General features: G+C 38.5%; 1 protein-coding gene across 1 annotated transcript in view; it reads right to left on the reverse strand.

Moving 5' to 3' along the window:
• LOC126183191 (proto-oncogene tyrosine-protein kinase ROS) overlaps positions 1-21,523 on the reverse strand; it is a 597,756-nt gene that overhangs the window by 18,185 nt on the left and 558,048 nt on the right. The window contains exons 36-37 of the mRNA XM_049924934.1: positions 4,600-4,751; positions 2,484-2,537 (exon numbers count right to left, since the gene is read on the reverse strand). Of these exons, the coding sequence (XP_049780891.1) occupies positions 2,484-2,537; positions 4,600-4,751 (206 nt within the window). The remainder of the gene's footprint in view (positions 1-2,483; positions 2,538-4,599; positions 4,752-21,523) is intronic.

Here is a 21,523-nt window from a genome sequence, read left to right on the forward strand (position 1 = left end):
ATGCATGCCCATTTCTGTGCCACAAATTTGTTTGTATACCTTCCCTTCAAAGGAAAAGTAGCTGTTTGTCATTATATTTGGTAAGGTGTATAATGAATGAGGGAGTGGTTTTGGTGTTTGAAGGATATTGCGAGAGGTAGTTTCTTATAGCAACAAGACCATGGGCATGATGGATGTTGGTTGACATGGAGGTGGCATAAACAGCAATGAGCAGGAATCCAGGAAGTAAAGGGATGGGGATGGTCAAGAGCCCATGAAGAAGGTAGTTAATGTCTTTGTTGTCGTAGGCTAGATTCCAGGCAATTGGTTGGAGATGTTGGTCAAAAGGAAGTACAACAGCCAGCTACAGTGGGGCATCCTGGATTGCTGGGTTTGTGAATTCTGGGGAGCATGCAGAAGATCGGTGTGTGGAGTGTCACATGTTGAGGGAGATGGACTCAGGGGAGAGCTTCTGGGAGGGGCCTATGGATTTCAGTAGATTATTTGTTCTTAAGGGCACTTGTTACAATACTGTGAAATGGCAGTTTGTAACATTTTTCTGGAGATACCTCTGAAGTTGGTAATATGCTATTTTAAACTATGGCAGTTAGGTGAAAAATGTTGTTAGACTATCTTATTCTTGTGTACTAGGAAACAAATTTTGCTTTATGCATAGCTAATTTTCATGACAAATGACACAACCAGTCATCTACTGATGAAAAGAAGAACCAGTTCATTAATAAAGATGCTGTGAGATACACCAATTATTAACATTATCTCTGTGAAAAATAACAGCATAAGTCAAAATAATAATTTTAAAACTACAATTTCTGACTTTACCTATGGTTTGTGATCTACAATCAAAACATAGACAAAGTTTTTTTTAGTTTAAATCACTACTTGAAACAGCCTAATTATTTTATAATGTAACTACACTCTCAAATGAACAATAAATATGCTTTTAAGGTATCTTTGTTTCAATTGCTACCTGAAAGAGTGAGGAGGAATACATAGCTAGTCATACAATTAGTAAAATTCCCATCACCGAGCGAGGTGGCGCAGTGGTTAGCACACTGGACTCGCATTCGGGAGGACGACGGTTCAATCCCGTCTCCGGCCATCCTGATTTAGGTTTTCCATGATTTCCCTAAATCGCTTCAGGCGAATGCCGGGATGGTTCCTTTGAATGGGCACGGCCGATTTCCTTCCCCATCCTTCCCTCACCCGAGCTTGCGCTCCGTCTCTAATGACCTCGTTGTCGACGGGACATTAAACACTAATATCCTCCCCCCCCCCCCCCCTAGTAAAATTCCCACACTTATGGTGTTGATTCTTCACTTCATCATGATATTCATCAGCCGAAAGCAGTAAATTTGGGAGCCCAATCCTGTAGTCAGAATTCTGAAGCACCTGGGATAACAAAGTGCTGCAGACAGGGTAACAATGCCTCACTTGCTAATTGGGAACTATGTAAAGTATCCACATATATTTGTTGTCAGTTTATTTTATTCTTGACTGTGATTGCAACATTATGATGATTAGAAGTATACTGTTTTTAGAACGATGTAGCCGTGTTTCTTTTTTTTAATACAATTTCATATTGATTTTATTATGGGAAGAGATGAAACAAAATATCTATGTATGGCATACCAATGATAAAATTAGTAATGAAGTACTGACCCAGTAGTGAAGGATGAGAAATTTAAGGAAGAGATAAATAAGTTAATACCGAGATTATAAGTCTTATTAGGGACACAGATGTGATGATCACAGAGGTAAAATATACAGCATAGGAAATGCAAGCTGTAAATTTACAAGCAGATTTATGAGATAACAAGTATTAGAGAGAAATACCTTGTGGTGTATGATGGTTGGGGAAGTGTGTAAAGAAATTAAAAAAAAAAAAATTTTTATTAAAAAAGTATCATCAAACATCAAATGATTACAAATGGCTATAAAGAAGACCACTGTCAGATTGTAGAAAGTGTATAAAAGAGTGATAGTAGTCAGTGCTGGTGATTATTATTACTCCTATTATTATCAATATTATAGATATTATTGCTACAATAAAGACAAGAGAAGAATGAAATAAAATCTGATAAAGCCTTGTCTGCAGCAATGAAAATACTCCCGCTAAACAACCTGAACACCTCTACTCGGTTACTCAGCTTACTCAATTTAAAAACAATTTTTCTGGATATACTCACAGGCTAACTACTTGTGTGGTAACAAATGCTTATAGAAAAGGTTTGTCATATGCTATGAAATAAGTACCAATTGCGAGACCAGAAGACATGAAATTCCAACCACCCATTAGAATCAAAAGAGATTGTAACACTGGCACATGGAGTCTGGAAAGTGTAAAAGCATGTCTGCATGTTTGTCAGTGCAAGTTTTGCTGCTCCAGATGTTTGTGCTGCAGGTGAGTTTGAACAAACACTGCTGAAGTGTTTATGATAAGTAAGAAAAGTACCAAATCTTCTGATATATGACATGACTTGTACCTGAATTGTTGGTATGCCTTTCATCTTCAAAGAAGCCATGGTTATCAATTCCACCTAACAAATGAGAGAAACATATGGCATGCATAACATTAAATTGTTATCAATTCCACCTAACAAATGAGAGAAACATATTCCATGCATAACACAAAATTAAAACAAAACAAAATTTATGAGTGAAATTGAAAGAAAATACTGTACATTCAGGTAAGAAATAAATCTTATGTCAAAAATTATTTAACTTCTTTATTAATGCTGTTCAGCAACATTGGCTGTATCTAAACACTATGTTTTTATACTGTATGGCCTGAGTACTAAATGAACAAAATAACCACAACAGAAACATCAAACAGTGTACTCAGACAATTATGTTGTTGCACAGCATTATATGCTTCATTTCACTTCAGTTTTCAATAAGTCATGTTGCGGTAGTTCAACATAAAAACAGTATTTTCTATTCTTCTGATATATTTACTCTTGAATAAAAATGGATGTACAGGGGCCAGAAAATAGTATACATTTGTGGATTAAATGAAAAAAAGCGATTGTCTTATTTTGTGTTGATTAAATAGTTTTTGAAAACACCTAGAGTGTGCATGAAAAATGTAAATTTGTTACATTCAAAACTTCATCACAAAAATAGGACAGACTTCTGGTGTCAACATTTGCAAATAAAATTATTATGTGCAAAACATATATAGTTTCTTAGGATGAAAACTCATATCACTCACACACACACACACACACACACACACACACACACACACACACAGATATATATGAGAGGTGGTCAACAAACTCATAAAGTTTGTCAGCACACACATCAAGTTCACGTGTTACTCATGACACTGGCAGCTGCTCAGGAGTGAGGGAGACACATCAAGCATACTCACAGCAGAAGTGAAATGAGCACAGTGTGATAATATATTATTTCATCATCACAACACTTTGATCTTTGCACTTTCTGATCTCCCCCCCATGTGTTTACAAACACCATCTTTTTGTTAGTTGAGCAAGTGCCTAGTAGAAATATTTTTGTCTGCTACAATCATACCCAATTTATGAACTTATTTTGTGACTGATCAGTACAAGAATTTATACAATTTAGCATGTGACATCCCTCTTTTTGATGCTAAATGTGACTCTCAGATTTACAAGTACTGCTTTCAGCCAGTATCTGAAATTAAAAATAGTACTAATACACATATATGTCATCAAAGATCTCATTGTCTTACCACTTCAAAAAAATTAAGCATATTTTTTGAAACTAGAGGTAAAGGAAAGAGCAAAGATGAAAATATTATGCTGATTATGCGCAAAATGGACCCAAGCTGAAACTCAGTGGGCAGTTGTGTTAGCAAATAAGAAATATTGTTCAAATTTTTCAGCAAAATCAGAGGAATACAGTTTTAAATATGCTATTAAAATTTATTTTACTTTCCAGCTTGAATTTTAACCTTGTTTTTAAATTTTTAAAGGCAACATCTGTGGGTATTTCCAAATCTTTGCCCATAATTGAGATTATCAGCTTTATGTGGAACTGAGATAACTTCACTTAAATAAGGTGATGCATGAAAAGAAAATGCATCACTTTTTATTATTTTGGCATGCTGATGTTCAGAAGTAACAATAAGAAATGTGAAAATAAACTTAGGCACTCTCATTTCAAAAGGTTGTAGGTACGAACACAGAAAACTTTAGGAAAATCAAATAACAATGGCTCAGGCACCTTGTTTGTCTAACATTAAATGAAACAAATCTCTAATAAAATTAAACAAATATGACCCCAAAATTATTCCAGCTGGAGCTACCCTGGCATCTTCTGGGTCTGTCCAGCAGAAAGTGTGACACCTGTTAACTTCCACAGAATACTAATCTTTATCATGATAGCAATGTGACAAACAGCACTCAATTATCAATGAGTCTTACAAGCAGTATGAGCACAATGGGAACTTGCAGACTCACTACACCATGTCAGTGACTGGCTCCTGTCCTGATGCATCTAAAGGCTGTGAGTATGAGACAAGGCACCAACGAGCTTATGAGTTGGTACAAAGGCTGAACTGACGGGATGCATGACTACCTTGCCATAATAAGAGAAAAATCTCTTTTTACTTACCATTCTGAAGCCTTGTCACATAGTGGCCCATAGGAACAGCAGCACTAGTATCTCTGATCCGTGTTTTCAAATTCTCCAGAACTTCCAAACAGTATTTAAAAGTGGGTCTACTTTCTGCACTGTAGCTAAATGTTTTCTGCATAAGGTCATGCCTAAAAACATAATTTTTAAATTAGTTTACCAGTTCTAGCCACTGAGACAGACTCACATAAATTAGTAATAATGGAAAGATAGCTGGTCAAGGCCTTCTAGAAGGAATAACATTGACTTTTGCCAGAAGAGATTTAAAAAACCATAGGGAACTTAAAAAGGATAGTCAGAAGAATAGTCAAAAGTCTGACAGATAACCAACAAGTATTTAAGAAGAAATTAAAAGAATTTATGAATGACAACTCCTTCTACTCCACAGAGGAATTTTTAGATATAACTTTAAAAAAATATTAATGAAAAAATAAAAAATAAAAAAAAAATAAAAATAAAAAAAACACAAAAAATGAAAAAGTTGTTATATTAACTTAAGTATGTTGTTAAATTAACTTAATTATGTCATGTATTGGAAAATTTGACTCGTTCCACATCATTACAAAATATCGTATTCATGATCCATGGGACTAGTATTAATCTAATCTAATCTGAACCCCAGTTCTCCAAAATGTAAACCCAATGTCTCAACACTGTGCCCCCAGAAAAATATAAAATAAAATCAATACAATGAATTCTCATTTATAAACTCCAGTGATGCATTATTTCTTACGCACACTTACAGATTTCCCCACCATGTTATAGTTCTGGGTGGAGATTTTAATTTGCCAGATATAGACTGGGAGACTCAAACGTTCATAACGGGTGGCAGGGACAAAGAATCCTCTGAAATTTTTTTAAGTGCTTTATCTGAAAACTACCTTGAGCAGTTAAACAGAGAACCGACTCGTGGGGATAACATATTAGACCTTCTGGTGACAAACAGACCCGAACTATTTGAAAAAGTTAACGCAGAACAGGGAATCAGCGATCATAAAGCGGTTACGGCATCGATGATTTCAGCCGTAAATAGGAATATTAAAAAGGGTAGGAAGATTTTTCTGTTTAGAAAAAGTGACAAAAAGCAGATTTCAGAGTACCTGTTGGCTCAACACAAATGTTTTGTCTCAAGTACAGATAGTGTTGAGGATCAGTGGACAAAGTTCAAAACCGTCGTACATTATGCGTTAGATGAGTATGTGCCAAGCAAGATCGTAAGAGATGGAAAAGAGCCACAGTGGTACAACAACCGAGTTAGAAAACTGCTGCGGAAGCAAAGGGAACTTCACAGCAAACATAAACATAGCCAAAGCCTTGCAGACAAACAAAAATTTAGCGAAGCGAAATGTAGTGTGAGGAGGGCTATGCGAGAGGCGTTCAATTAATTCGAAAGTAAAGTTCTATGTACTGACTCGGCAGAAAATCCTAAGAAATTTTGGTCTTATGTCAAAGCGGTAGGTGGATCAAAACAAAATGTCCAGACACTCTGTGACCAAAATGGTACTGAAACAGAGGATGACAGACTAAAGGCCAAAATACTAAATGTCTTTTTCCAAAGTTGTTTCACAGAGGAAGATTGCACTGTAGTTCCTTCTCTAGATTGTCGCACAGATGACAAAATGGTAGATATCGAAATAGACGACAGAGGGATAGAGAAACAATTAAAATCGCTCAAAAGAGGAAAGGCCTCTGGACCTGATGGGATACCAGTTCAATTTTACACAGAGTACGCGAAGGAACTTGCCCCCCTTCTTGCAGCGGTGTACCGTAGGTCTCTAGAAGAGTGTAGCATTCCAAAGGATTGGAAAAGGGCACAGGTCATCCCCGTTTTCAAGAAGGGACGTCGAACAGATGTGCAGAACTATATACCTATATCTCTAACGTCGATCAGTTGCAGAATTTTGGAACACGTATTGTGTTCGAGTATAATGACTTTTCTGGAGACTAGAAATCTACTCTGTAGGAATCAGCATGGGTTTCGAAAAAGACGGTCATGTGAAACCCAGCTCGCGCTATTCGTCCACGAGACTCACAGGGCTATAGACACGGGTTCACAGGTAGATGCCGTGTTTCTTGACTTCCGCAAGGCGTTCGATACAGTTCCCCACAGTCGTTTAATGAACAAAGTAAGAGCATATGGACTATCAGACCAATTGTGTAATTGGATTGAGGAGTTCCTAGATAACAGGACGCAGCATGTTATTCTCAATGGAGAGAAGTCTTCCGAAGTAAGAGTGATTTCAGGTGTGCCGCAGGGGAGTGTCATAGGACCGTTGCTATTCACGATATACATAAATGACCTGGTGGATGACATCGGAAGTTCACTGAGGCTTTTTGCAGATGATGCTGTGGTGTACCGAGAGGTTGTAACAATGGAAAATTGTACTGAAATGCAGGAGGATCTGCAGCGAATTGACGCATGGTGCAGGGAATGGCAATTGAATCTCAATGTAGACAAGTGTAATGTGCTGCGAATATACAGAAAGATAGATCCTTTATCATTTAGCTACAAAATAGCAGGTCAGCAACTGGAAGCAGTTAATACCATAAATTATCTGGGAGTACGCATTAGGAGTGATTTAAAATGGAATGATCATATAATGTTGATCGTCGGTAAAGCAGATGCCAGACTGAGATTCATTGGAAGAATCCTAAGGAAATGCAATCCGAAAACAAAGGAAGTAGGTTACAGTACGCTTGTTCGCCCACTGCTTGAATGCTGCTCAGCGGTGTGGGATCCGTGCCGGATAGGGTTGATAGAAGAGATAGAGAAGATCCAACGGAGAGCAGCGCGCTTCGTTACAGGATCATTTAGTAATCGCGAAAGCTTTACGGAGATGATAGATAAACTCCAGTGGAAGACTCTGCAGGAGAGATGCTCAGTAGCTCGGTATGGGCTTTTATTGAAGTTTCGAGAACATACTTTCACCGAAGAGTCAAGCAGTATATTGCTCCCTCCTACGTATATCTCGCGAAGAGACCATGAGGATAAAATCAGAGAGATTAGAGCCCACACAGAGGCATACCGACAATCTTTCTTTCCACGAACAATAAGAGACTGGAATAGAAGGGAGAACCGATAGAGGTACTGAAGGTACCCTCCGCCACACACCGTCAGGTGGCTTGCAGAGTACGGATGTAGATGTAGATGTAGAAATTAAACTCAAGAAACCAGCTGAGTGGCACCCATTCACCTTAATTAACATTTTACAGATCTCATCGTGAGGGAGAAACAGACAAGTATATTTCAGATGAAAGCTCCATGGAGGTTGATGGGCTTAACTCCAAAGAATACAGCATAGTTTTACACCAGAAAAATTAACTGTTGTCTCATTGTTATAACAAGGAAATCCTATGAAAAATGTTGGCATAGTAAGAAAAAATCATAGCCTTTTTTTAAAATGAAAACTAATGTTAATTACATGACAAAGATACACACAAAATGTCTAAGGTACAGGAAAACACAGAATATCAATCCTCCAGCAAGACAAATACAGATGGTGCTGAGAACTTATCATACATGTGCTGTAGCTTCTGTTTATTTTCTAAGTGAAGGAAGTTATTGCACATTCTTCATAGTTAGAAAACATGACAGTGCGTTGCATATACATCTGTGCAGGTGTCCATGTGTAGGTCAAGCTAATGGGGAGATCTGATAGAACGGGTTAGATAAAGATACTGGAACACAGATAGCACACAACATATACTAAAAGCCACATGATTCAGCACAATTAACCAATACATTTTCAAATTTAAGCTGAACGATTTACCCTTAGCAAGCTTTTCCATGAAATGGATACTTGATCAAGCCACCCTGCTTATGGTTTTCTAGGTAAATGCCCAGGTGATTAATCTACTAGAAAATATACAACATTTTAGTGACTGATTACAATGATCCAACTCTTATCTCCACTTGTTATGAAAGTGGAACCATTAACTGTGGAGATAATCAGTCACATTAGCTTCATTTTCTCACCAAGGGCAATGGTAATGAGAAGGTATAGGAAACACAAGATGAGCTCTACACTCTTTAACCAAATTATTAAAGCACTTTATAGTGGACTTCCACAGCCACATTCAGGTGGTTCAAATTCAACTTTCCTATGCAGCATTAGAAGTCTGCTGAAAGTAGCCAATAAGCTGCTGAAAGAGCACTGGACTCAAACTTGGCTGGACTTATCACCTGCAGGTGATAGCATTACGAAAGATCCTAGAATGTTTCCAGGGCTGTATCTGTTCCAGTTACGACAACTGGTGTTTGCATCTCCAAAATCCTACAATTTTCAAAGAATTAGTTAATTTTATTATATACAAGAGCTGTAACTGTTGAAATTAATGGAGAACACAGCAGTCCCAAATTTTAAGATGACTCAAGCTGCAAGTGAACCTCTTTTTTTACTTTCATGGCTCTGGAAATTCCATAGATGTCTGAAAAACTTAAAAATACAATGCTGAATCATTATATGGAGTCCTCAGTTTAAAAAAAAAACACATCAATAAAATATTAATTAATTTGTTATTCTCTTCTTCAATTGTTGTTGTTGTTGTGGTCTTCTATACAAAGACTGGTTTGATGCAGCTCTCCATTATAGTCTACCTAGCACTGGCCTCTTCATCCCTGCATAACTACTATAACCTACACCCAATGGAACCTGCTTTCTGTATTCAACCCTTGGTCTCCTTCTACAATTTCTGTCTCCCCCCCCCCCCCCCCCCACTTCCTTCCACACTTAATTTAATTACAAAACTGAGGATTCCTTGATGCCTCAGTATGTGTTCTACCAACCAATCCATTCTTGTAGTAAAATTGTGCATCAGTTCTTTTTCCTCCACATTTGATTCAATACCCCTCTATTAGGTATTTCATCTGTTCATCTGATTTTAACTATTCTTCTGCAGCAACACATTTAAAATGCTTCTATTCTCTTCTAGTCTGAAATGCTTACTCTACGCAGTTCACTTCTGTACAAGGCTATGCTCCATACAAAAACCTTCAGAAAAGATTTCCTACCACTTAAATTTTTATTTGATGTTAAGAAGTTTCTCCTTTTCAGAAACACTTTTCTCGCTGTTGCCAGTCTGCATTTTATGTCTTCTCTACACTGGTCATCATCAGATCTTTTGCTGCCAATGATCAAAACTTGTTGAATGTTTTTAGTGTCTCATTTCCTGATCTAATTTTATTAACATCACCTGATTTGATTCAATTACTTTTCCTTACACTTGTTTTACTTCTATGAAGAAAAAATTAATTAAAATTTGTGCCACTGCCAGAACTTGAACCTGTGTCCTGTGCTTACTAGGCAGATGTGCTAGCCATTACATCAACATAGCAGTGCAGCTAAAACAACTGCATGGACTATCATAGTCCAGTGCCATCCCTAACACAAACTTTGATTCACACCTTCAGCCCATTCTCCCCTTCTTAAGTTGTCAGTGTTGTCAAGGATCTCCAGTATTGGAATAGCACCCAGCTTTGTACGTACTGGGGAAATCCTGCCTGTACCTCAGGTGTAGGTGATATTCATCTTATAGCCTCTGTTCAAGACACTATCCCCTCCAAATCTCCATACATTTGTCTTCTGTGTTACTATCTATTCCATTCAACTGCTTTTTGAAGTCCTTTACTGTCTCTGACAGAATTAAAATGTCATCAGCAAACCGCAAAACTTTTATTTCTTCTCCTGTATCTTTAATTCTATTTCCAAATTTTTCACTGTTTCCTTTACTGCTTGCTTAATGTATAGATGTAATAACATTGGGGAGAAGCTAAAAATCTGTCTCACTCCCTTCTCAGGCACTGATTCCCTTCCTTACCATTCAACTCTAATAACTGCAGTGTGGTTTCTGTGCAAGTTGTAGAGAACTTTTCACTACCTGTATTTTATCCCCACTATCTTCAGAATTTTGAAAAAAAGTATTCCAATCAACACTGTCAAAAGATTTTTCTAAATCTACAAATGCCTTTTTCCACTGTCTCTTCTAAGATGAGTTGTAGGGTCAGTATGGCCTCAGGTTTTCTTACAGTTCTCTGGAATCCAAAGTGATCTTCGTCACAGTCATGTTCTACCAGTTTTTCCATTCTTTTGTGATCAGTTCATGTCAATACTTTGCAACCATAACTTATTAAACTGATGGTGCAATAATATTCATAGCTGACAGCATCTACTCTCTTTGCAATATGAATTACTATATTCCTGTTGAATTCTGAGGATATTTTGTCTTTCTCATGTGCCTTGCAAACCAGTTCTAATAGATCTCAATAGTTCTGGGAGAACGTCATCTACTCTAGGGGCCTTGATTCAACTTAGGCCATTCAGTGCTCTGTCAAATTCTTCTCACAGTATCATATTTCTCAGTCCCTGTTAATCTATTTACTCTTCTCTTTCCATAATATTGTCTTCAAGTTTGTTTCTGTATATTCCTTCCACCTCTCAGCCCTCCCTTCTTTGCCCAGTCTTTGCTTGTCATCTCATCTCTTAATATTCATGCAGCTACGTATTTTTCTCAAAAGGCCTCTTAAATTTTCTATATGTTGCATCTATCATCCTCGTAGTCATGCATGTTTCAGCAGCCTTGGATTTCTTGTCTTGACATTTTTGCTTTGTCACAATGCAACTTTCTGTCAGTCTCTTGTTTTAGGTGCTGTATTCCCTCTTGCCTGCTTAATGTGCTACATTTTTGTATTTACTCCTTTTCAATTGACTGGTTTTTCACTGGTCCAGTTTCATTATACAGCACAAATTGTACAATTGATAATGGACATGTCAAAGAAAAGTTGCAATAATACAGAATATTATTAAACAGTAGGGAAATTATAATTAGGTACCTATAATTTAATTTTTAAGTAACTTGTTTTTTCACATTTTCAGAAATTATTTTACAGGATAGAAACAGTGCTTTTTTAGAAAAGCCTTTAGTTTAATTTAAAATATTGGGTATGCAGCAATTTTACTTCCTCTGGCACCTTATTGTGTGGTATTACACCAATGTTACTTACGCCCCTCCTTTTGTCACTTAAGATTCAGTATCTCATGCATTATCTGAGGATTTCTACTGGGCTTTGTCTTTTCGCTCATTTGATTCTCTGCCGCCTTCATTACTTCATCTCTCTAGGCTGTCCATTTGTCTTCTATTGTGTTGCTTACCCCTATTTAGTCAATCATTGCTTCATGCTCTCTTTGAACAACTTCTGATTATTTCAACTTATCCAGGTCCCATCTCCCTAATTTCCTAGATTTCTGAAATTTCTTCAGTTTTAACCTGCAGTTCATACCCATTAAAGGGGGAAGTTGGCAGAATTGGTCAAAAATGATAAAAAAAATTTTGCCACCAGATAGTCATGTAGTATGTTAGAAATACTGTCTCCAATTTTCACAGATTAATTTGAACTGATAAAAAAGCTGTCTTGTTCCAATCACTGCGCAGCACCGCACCCACTTTTCTAGATGACACTCTTCTTGTTTGCGATGTTTTATTACTTCCTGCTGTTATAAAAGTATCAGAAGAGTACAGAACACTGTGGACCTGTTTACATTGTGTTATCTTTGTCTTCCACTAGCTACCTTTCTTGTGGTGCAGAAATATAAACATTTCAGTTCTGCTGTTAGTGTGAGAATTATGACTGTGTTCAAGCTTTTTTTGTACGATTTACTGTTTAAAATGCCAAGATATAGTGGTGAAGTGTTTCAGAACGTGGAGAAAGCTTGCCATTTATGTGTCAATAAACAGTTTCTACAAGTGAGTCAACATAATTCAGCGTAAGATAATAGTGAAGCTAATTCAATGAGCAGTTCACAGGAGAAACTTGGAACTGGTGTAGAGTTTCAGTCCACTAAAGATGAAGAGAATAGTGGTTTTAGGATAATTTATTCAGAAATTATGTGTTCTATCATTAGAAATTTGTGTGCATGTGGTAACTGTGGCAATAAATCTTTATGATTATATGACAGAAATGACAGAGATGGTATTGTGTATAGCATGCACTTGTATTGTAACAGCTGTCAAACTGACATTCAAATCAAAACATCAACTGCTAAGAATTGGGTTTATGAGATGTCTTGGTGCTGGACGGGAAGGTAGCAATTTGTTTTGTGCAATAATGGACATTCCATCTCCATCTGTCCTGTACTCAACACTAAACAATCCTCTTCTGAATGCCTTGGAAACAGAATGCAATAGCAGTTTATAAGCATCAGTGAAAGAGGCAGTTTTATTAATGAAGACATTCAGACAGAAGGAAATGACCCTTTGCCTTCTATATATTTATCTTTTTCATGTGATAGCACAGTGTTTCATCTGTTATAAGTGTTGACACAGGAAAAGTTTTGAATTTGCAGGTGATGTCCACATATTCTACATCTACATCTACATGGATACTCTGCAAATCAAATTTAAGTGCCTGGCAGAGGGTTCATCGAACCACCTTCACAATTCTCTATTATTCCAATCTTGTATAGCGCATGGAAAGAAAGAACACTTATATCTTTCCATATGAGCTCTGATTTCCCTTATTTTATCATGGTGATCATTCCTCCCTATGTAGGTTGGTGTAAACAAAATATTTTTGCATTTGGGGGAGAAAGTTTGTGATTGGAATTTCGTGAGAAGATTCCGTTGCAATGAAAAAGCCTTCCTTTTAATGATGTCCAGCCCAAATCCTGTACCATTTCTTTGACACTCTCTCCCATATTTTGGGATAATACAAAATATGCTGCCTCTCTTTGAACTTTTTCGATGTACTCCATCAGTCCTATCTGGTAATGATCCCACATCCCGCAGCAGTATTCTAAAAAAGGATGAACAAGCATAGTGTAGGCAGTCTCCTTAGTAGGTTTGTTACATTTTCTAAGTGTTCTGCCAATAAAATGCAGTCTTTGGTTTGCCTTCCCCACAACATTTTCTATGTGTTACTTCTAATTTAAGTTGTTTGTAATTGTAATACCTAGATATTTAGTTGAATTTATGGCTTTTATATTAGACTGATGTAACCAAAGTTTAATGAGTTCCTTTTAGCACTCATGTGGATGACCTCACACTTTTCGTTATTTAGGGTCAACTGCCACTTTTTGCACCATTCAGATATCTTTTACAAATAATTTTGCAGTTTGTTTTGATTTCTGATGATTTTATTAGTCGATAAATGACAGCGTCATCTGCAAACATCCAAAGACGGCTGCTCAGATTGTCTCCCAAATCGTTTATATACATAATGAACAGCAAAGGGCCTGTAACACTACCTTGAGGAATGCCAGAAATCACTTCTGTTTTACTCGATAACATTCCATCAATTACTATGACCTGTGACCTCTCTGACAGGAAATCACAAATCCAGTCACATAACTGACATGTTATTCCATAAGCACACAATTTCACTACGAGCCGCTTGTGTGGTACAGTGTCAAAAGCCTTCTGGAAATCCAGAAATACTGAATCGATCTGAAATCCCTTGTCAATAGCACTCAACACTTCATGTGAATAAAGGTTGGTTGGTTTGGGGAAGGAGACCAGACAGCGTGGTCGTCGGTCTCATCGGATTAGGGAAGGATTGGGAAGGAAGTCGGCCGTGCCCTTTCAGAGGAACCATCCCAGCATTTGCTTGGAGTGATTTAGGGAAATCATGGAAAACTTAAATCAGGATGGCCGGACGCGGGATTGAACCGTCGTCCTCCCGAATGCGAGTCCAGTGTCTAACCACTGCGCCACCCCGCTCGGTATCATGTGAATAAAGAGCTAGTTGTGTTTCACAGGAATGATGTTTTCTAAATCCATGTTGACTGTGTGTCAATAGACCATTTTCTTTGAAGTAATTCATAATGTACAAACACAATATATGTTCCAAAATCCTGCTGCATATCAACGTTAATGATTTGGGCCTGTAATTTAGTGTATTACTCCTACTACCTTTCTTGAATATTGGTGTGACCTGTGCAACTTTCCAGTCTTTGGGTATGGATCTTTTGTCGAGTATATTGTATATGATTGTTAAGTATGGAGCCAATGCATCAGCATACTCCAAAAGGAACCTAACTGGTATACAGTCTGGACTAGAAGACTTGCTTTTATTAAGTGATTTAAGTTGCTTTACTACTCCGAGGATATTTACTTCTACATTACTCATGTTGGCAGCTGTTATCAATTCGAATTCTGGAATATTTACTTTGTCTTCTTGTGTTAAGGCATTTCGGAAGGCTGTGTTTAGTAACTCTGCTTTGGCAGCACTGTCTTCAATGGTATCTCCATTGCTATCATGCAGAGAAGGCATTGATTGTTTCTTGCTGTTAACATACTTCACATACGACCAGAATCTCTTTGGATTTTCTGCCAGGTTTCGAGACAAAGTTTCATTGTGGAAACTGTTATAGGCATCTCGCATTGAAGTCCACACTAAATTTTGAGCTTCTGTAAAAGATGGCCAATCTTGAGGATTTTGTGTCTGTTTAAATTTGGCATGTTTGTTTCATTGTTTCTGCAACAGTGTTTTGTGTACCAAGGAGGATCAGCTCTGTCATTTGTTAATTTATTTTGTATAAATCTCTCAATTGCTGCCGATACTATTTCTCTGAATTTAAGCCACATCTGGTCTACACCTATATTATTAATTTGGAATGAGTGGAAATTGTCTCTCAGCAAGGCGTCACGTGAATTTTTATCTGCTTTTTTTGAATAGGTATGTTTTTTGCTTATTTTTCAAGGATTTGGGGATTACAATATTCAATTTTGCTACGCAACCCTGTGTTCACTAATCCCTGAATCGGTTTTGATGTTTGTTATTAATTCAGGATTATTTGATGCTAAGAGGTCAAGTGTGTTTTCACAATCGTTTACTAATCGCGTGGGATCATGAACTTTCAGAGAATGTGTTTAGTACAATTTCGGATGATGTTTTATGCGTACTTCCAGAATTAAACACGTAATTTTGCCAATATATTGAGGGTAAATTAAAGTCACCACCAACTGTTATCCTATAAGTTGGGTACATGTTTGAAATCAAACTCAAGTTTTCTTTGAACCTTTCAGCAACTGTATCATTTGAGTTGGGAGGTCAGTAAAAGGATCCAATTATTATTTTATTCCAGTTGCCAACCATGACCTCTGCCCATTGCACAGAGGAAGACACTAGACAATAAGGAAAAAGAGAGACAATGGCAAATAAAACACAAAATAATTTGCAGCAAGAATTATGATGGTTCTAGTGGTGGCATGGAGCCAGCATGAATTAAAGTAATATTTCATCAGAGTCAAATGAAGCATGGAGTTACTTATGTGAAATATCTTGGTCATGGAGATTCTAGTGCTTTCAGATCTGTTGAAGAAAGCAAGCCAGATGGAAATGGATGCAACACTGAAAAGCTAGAGTGCGTGGGGCACATTCAGAAGAGGATGGGCGGGATACTTCTGAAACTGAAACAAGAACAAAAAGGTATAAAACTCAAAGATAGTAAGCTACTGGGTGGGCCACAATGCCTGACTTACAAAGAGATCCACAATTTGCAAAGTTATTATGGCAAAGCAATAAGACAAAACACTGGAGATTTTAAGGCAATGCAGAAGGCAGTGTGGGCAATATTTTTTCACACGTTGTCAACTGATGAGAAGCCAGTACATGAATTGTGTGATATATCCTGGTGCAAATATAAGCAGGCAAAAGCAGAAAACAAAATCTACTTACATAAACACAATCTTCCTGAAGCAATATTAAACACCAGAAAGCCAACATTCCAGCTTCTAGCTCATCCATATTTATTAAGGTGGAACACAAAACCCAAATGACAGCTTCAACAGTCTCATTTGGAAGAGATGCCCAAAAACAACATTTAGCTCATACACTGTTGTTAAAATTGCCACATATGATGCATGACTGGTATTGAATGATGGTAACATTGGAAGAATAAGGACCCTTTCTGCACTAGGATTTGTTGCAGGTTGCTTCACCAAGAAGCTACTGAAAAAGATAGATGCTGCGCGTGTTGCACATTCTGAACTCTCTGTGAAGGATATAGCCAAAAGGGCACACCAGAAACATCAGATAAAAAGGAAACAGGTACACAAAGAGCAAGAAGACTGAATGTATGGTTATGGTCAACATTGAGGTACTAGTTTATGGTGTAAATCCTTATAAAATCTTTTATGTGCATTCCCCAGAACCTTCGTTTTTTAGTGTATAAGGAACATTTTCCCCTGAACCACTGGATATAGAAAAGTGAAATTTTCTGCAGACTTTGTCCATAGCATAACACAACTTCCTATGGTACAAATTTTTTGTAAGTGTATTTCTGTCAAAACATTTACTTTTCTATGAAATTGAAATTGCTTTGTTTCATACACATAATTTTTTTAAATAAATTGTAAAAGCTCTAAAACTGATATTATAAAAACTCTTCCACATGTTTGCTTATCTGATTACTAAGAATTACCTACAACAATATGAAAGTTGTAAGTAAAGTAATTTTTGTGAAAATCCTCCTTGTGTGATAGCATGTGTTGCAAAAATTGCCAACAATGCCATGATCAGTTTAAAAAAAAAAATATTTGAAAAAAATCCAGAATATAGCCCATAGCATAATTACCCCACATGCAAAAATTGGTTCTATTATCTTTCAAATACCAAAAACTGTGTTAGATTATGTAAACACGTCCGTTTTCTCCTACATCCCCCCACTGCATATTTTGCACTTTAAATTCTGATTTTGGAATCTCTGCCTTTCAATAAGGCAGGTCTCTTCCACATATACAACCTTCTTTCTTGATTTTTAATAAAAATATTAGCAATGATTAAACTGTGTTCAGTGTAAAATTCAACCATGCAACTTCCTCTTTCATTCCTCTCTCCAGTCCATGTTATCCTACTATTTTTCCATCTTGGTCTTTTTCTACTATTGAATTGCAGACCTTCATCATAATTAAATTTTTGTCTCCGTTAACTATTTGAGTGATTTCTTTTACCTCATCATACATCCTTTTAATTTGTTTATCAAATTTAGAGTTAATAAGCATATCAACTTCTGCTACAGTGATGAGTGTTGACTTCATGTCTATCTTGGCCACTATAATGGATTAACTATGCTGTTCACCCACATTCCTATTTTCTTAATCATTATTAGACCCACTTCTGCATTACGCCTATCTGATTTTAGTTGATAATCTTGGGCTGACCTGACCAGAAGTCCTGTTCTCCTGCCACCACACTTCACAACTGCTACAACACCTAACTTCAGCTTATCCCTTTCTCTTCTTAATCATTATTAGACCCACTTCTGCATTACGCCTATCTGATTTTAGTTGATAATCTTAGGCTGACCTGACCAGAAGTCCTGTTCTCCTGCCACCACACTTCACAACTGCTACAAGGTCTAACTTCAGTTTATCCATTTCTCTTTTTAAAACCTCTAATCTACCTACCCAAGTAAGGAGTCTAACATTACTCACTCCAACTAACAGAACACCATTTTTGCTTCTCTTGACAACAACATCCTTCTAAGTAGTACCCACTTGAAAATCTGAATGGCAGACTATTTTACCTCCAGAACATTTTACCCAGATGATGCTATCATCATTAACCAATGCAGCAGAGCTGTACCTCCTCAGCTTTCCGCTGCTCACAGTATCAACATAGCAAGGCCACATTAGCTAATGTTACAAGGCCATATCAATCATCCAAACTGGTGGTGTTGCAGCAATTACTGGAAAGACTGCTGCCCCTCTTCAGCAACCAAATGTTTGTCTCATCTCTCCACAGATAGCGCTCCAATGCCGTTTCATCTGCAGTACAACTATCCATATCATAGAGCCACACAAACCACCCCACTGCAGCAAGATCTGTAGTTCATGGGGTTAGAGCTTTTCAATTAGGAGGTAGAAATTTTCAAACAAGTCCAGTATTTTAGTTTTGCCAAAATTTGAGACCACAGAAACTTGACAGATTGAGTGTGCAGGAGATAATAACTTAAAGTGGCTGAAAAAATATTCCACACTACAAAGCTCCACTTATTAACATCACTGAACACATGACAGAATTAACTTTTACAGAAATCAGAGGTATCCAAAAATAATTTCCAACATGAAGTAGAAAAAGTAAATTCCGTGCATCATGTATCTCCACATACATGAGTTTAAAGTGTGTTACACTTTGAATAAACTCATACATCTTTTAAAAAAATCTACATTTTGAACCAATTTGTTCACAGAGAACTATACAATTCAGGAACAATTTGTATTGATTATAAGTCTCGTGGCAGTGGATAATTAATCCCATCTTAATTGATATAAAAGTTACATCTGCCTAAATGTCAAGGTTTAACAGCTTTATAAATCAACTGGATGAGAAATAACATTCCACCATATATTTAAAACATGGCTGAAAAGTGTTCCACGTACCACACATTGCCAATAATAAAATTATGCCTTCTGCATAATATTAATGGGGTTCTGGTCATTATGCTGTCTGATATTACCTGATTATTTTCATCTACGTATCTAAAAGGTATAGTTCACACAAATGAGCAATGAGTTACTGCCACCCCAAAAGCACACACCAATAAAGTAATTAAGATCATCACATAGACCATTTTAGTAAGGACATTTCAAAATATGCAGCTGATTCAGTGTTTTACAGGTTCAAATGTTTATTCTTTCAATATCACTTCAGTGTTATCAAATTCTTCATGTTTAATTGCAATATCATCTTTGTTTATGTTATAACGTCAAGTTTAACACATATATTTCAGAACGACACAACACATATAAGTCACAGAGTAAGTTGACAAGCAAGACATGTGTACACGTTAGCATTCAAATGAGCACTGAGTCCCAGTCTAGTGGCCACTGCTCAGCTGGCCGCTTAGGTGGCGCAGCTGCTGCATGGCTGGCAGACAGCGCCGCACATAGAGGATGCGCGTAATTGTGCGGCGGCGCTTTGAATGATCGGCGAGTCACAGCACTTTTCCCCCATTTGAAATTGTTGCACTGGTCTTGACGGAGGTGTCCTGGAGATGGCTAATGTCCATAGGCTTTGTTTGACTCGCCGTAAAGTCTCGAGGAGGCTTCCTGTATGGACGGAAGTGTCCCCGATGATAACGGGTCGAGATGACAGGAGATGTAGGGGTCGAATCTGCTGGGGCCCCATGCACCAATCTGCCTGTTGCGGCAAGTCCGGTTGATGTGACAGGAGACATGGGCGATGTGTCGGCGTCCGTTGGAGGAGGAGGCGAGTAGATTTGCTCTGACAGAGGATGGTCATCTGGTTCCTGCATGGGCATGTCTCCTGGTGGCGTCCGTTCTTGAGCTGGCATCACGATGACGGTGAGAGGGCTGCATTGTGAGTATTGAGAGATGCCAAGATCCCGAGCGTCAGGTAGAGCCAAAGGTGGTGTAGCGGCATTTGGAACAGGCGTTGCTGGCACACGAGGCCGAAGCTGGTCTGAATGATGCACTGCAACACCCGTGTCCGTCTGAATTTCATACAGGCATCTGCCACGGTGTCTTAAGAAGCGGCCCGGGCTCCATTTTGGATGCCTGCCATATCCCCGTACGCAGACGAGGTCGTTGGCGGCGAACTGGCCAAGTGAAAGCACCCGCGGCCGTGAGGTGGAAGGCCGCAGAAGATGAAGTAGCGTGCGGGGCTGTCGGCCATGTATTTGCTCAGCCGGGCTGTGGTTGCCCATGGGGGTGAAACGGTAAGAAGCCAGAAACTGGAGAAGCGCATCATCAGCAGCAGAAGAAGTCAGAAGTTTCTGCATCTGAGCCTTAAATGTGCGGACCAGTCGTTCAGCCTCACTGTTGGATCATGGGAATGGCGGGCCCGTGACATGCATAACGGCGTGACGAGCACAAAAATCCGCAAATTCAGAAGAGGCAAATTGTGGACTATTATCAGTAACAAGTGTAGAGGGGAGGTCTTCCAAAGAAAAAATGTGAGTGAGAGCACTGGTGGTTGCCGCGTTGGTAGGCGATGTGCAACGGACAATGAAAGGAAAGTTAGAGTAGGCATCAATTAGGAGGAGCCAATAAGTACCTAAAAATGGTCCCACAAAGTCAGCATGAATGCGCTCCCAGGGCTTCTCAGGCGAAGGCCACGGTGACAAAGCGGCCTGTGACGCACAAGGGCCGCAGGCAGCGATCATGTGTGCTATTTCAGAGTCGATGCCAGAGATTTTATGCGAGACACACCCCAGTGCCCTTGGTGAAGGAGGCGCAAGACTGAAGCACACAAAGACGCAGGTACCACAACACACGGCGAAGCAATGTCAGTGGAGAGGAGGATAACACCATCCCTAGCCGTGAGGCGGTAGCACAAAGCGTAGTAGTTCCGCAACGGATCAGAAGTCTTAGCGGACGGGCGATCTGGCCAACCCTTCTGAATACAGCGTAAAACCCGGGAGAGGGTAGGGTCAAAACCCATAGCAGCCGCCAGTGATGGGGAAACCGTCCACAACCCGCTGCTCGGCAACAGCCAGGTGGAAACAAAAAAGTTCGTCCCTATCGAATGCCTGATCAGGACCCATGGGAAGGCGAGACAGAGCATCAGCATTTGCATGTTGAGCCGTTGGCCGGAAATGAATCTCATAATTGAAACGAGACAAGTAAAGAGCCCAACACTGGAGGCGGTGTGCAGCCTTGTCGGGAAGTGACGTTCATGGATGAAACAAGGAAACAAGTGGTTTGTGATCTGTAACAAGATGAAATTTGGATCCCTAGAGAAAAACACCAAACTTATGAAGAGCATAAATAATGGCCAAAGCTTCTTTTTCAATTTGAGAATACTTTTGTTCGGCATCCGTGAGCGTTTTGGAGGCATAAGCAATGGGTTGTTCAGAACCATCAGAAAAACAGTGCGCAAGAACTGCACCGACCCCGTATTGAGAGGCATCTGTGGTAAGAACAAGATGTTGGCCAGGTCGATAAG

This window comes from Schistocerca cancellata, chromosome 4 (assembly GCF_023864275.1).
Source record: "Schistocerca cancellata isolate TAMUIC-IGC-003103 chromosome 4, iqSchCanc2.1, whole genome shotgun sequence".
Taxonomy (NCBI): Eukaryota; Metazoa; Arthropoda; class Insecta; order Orthoptera; family Acrididae; genus Schistocerca; species Schistocerca cancellata.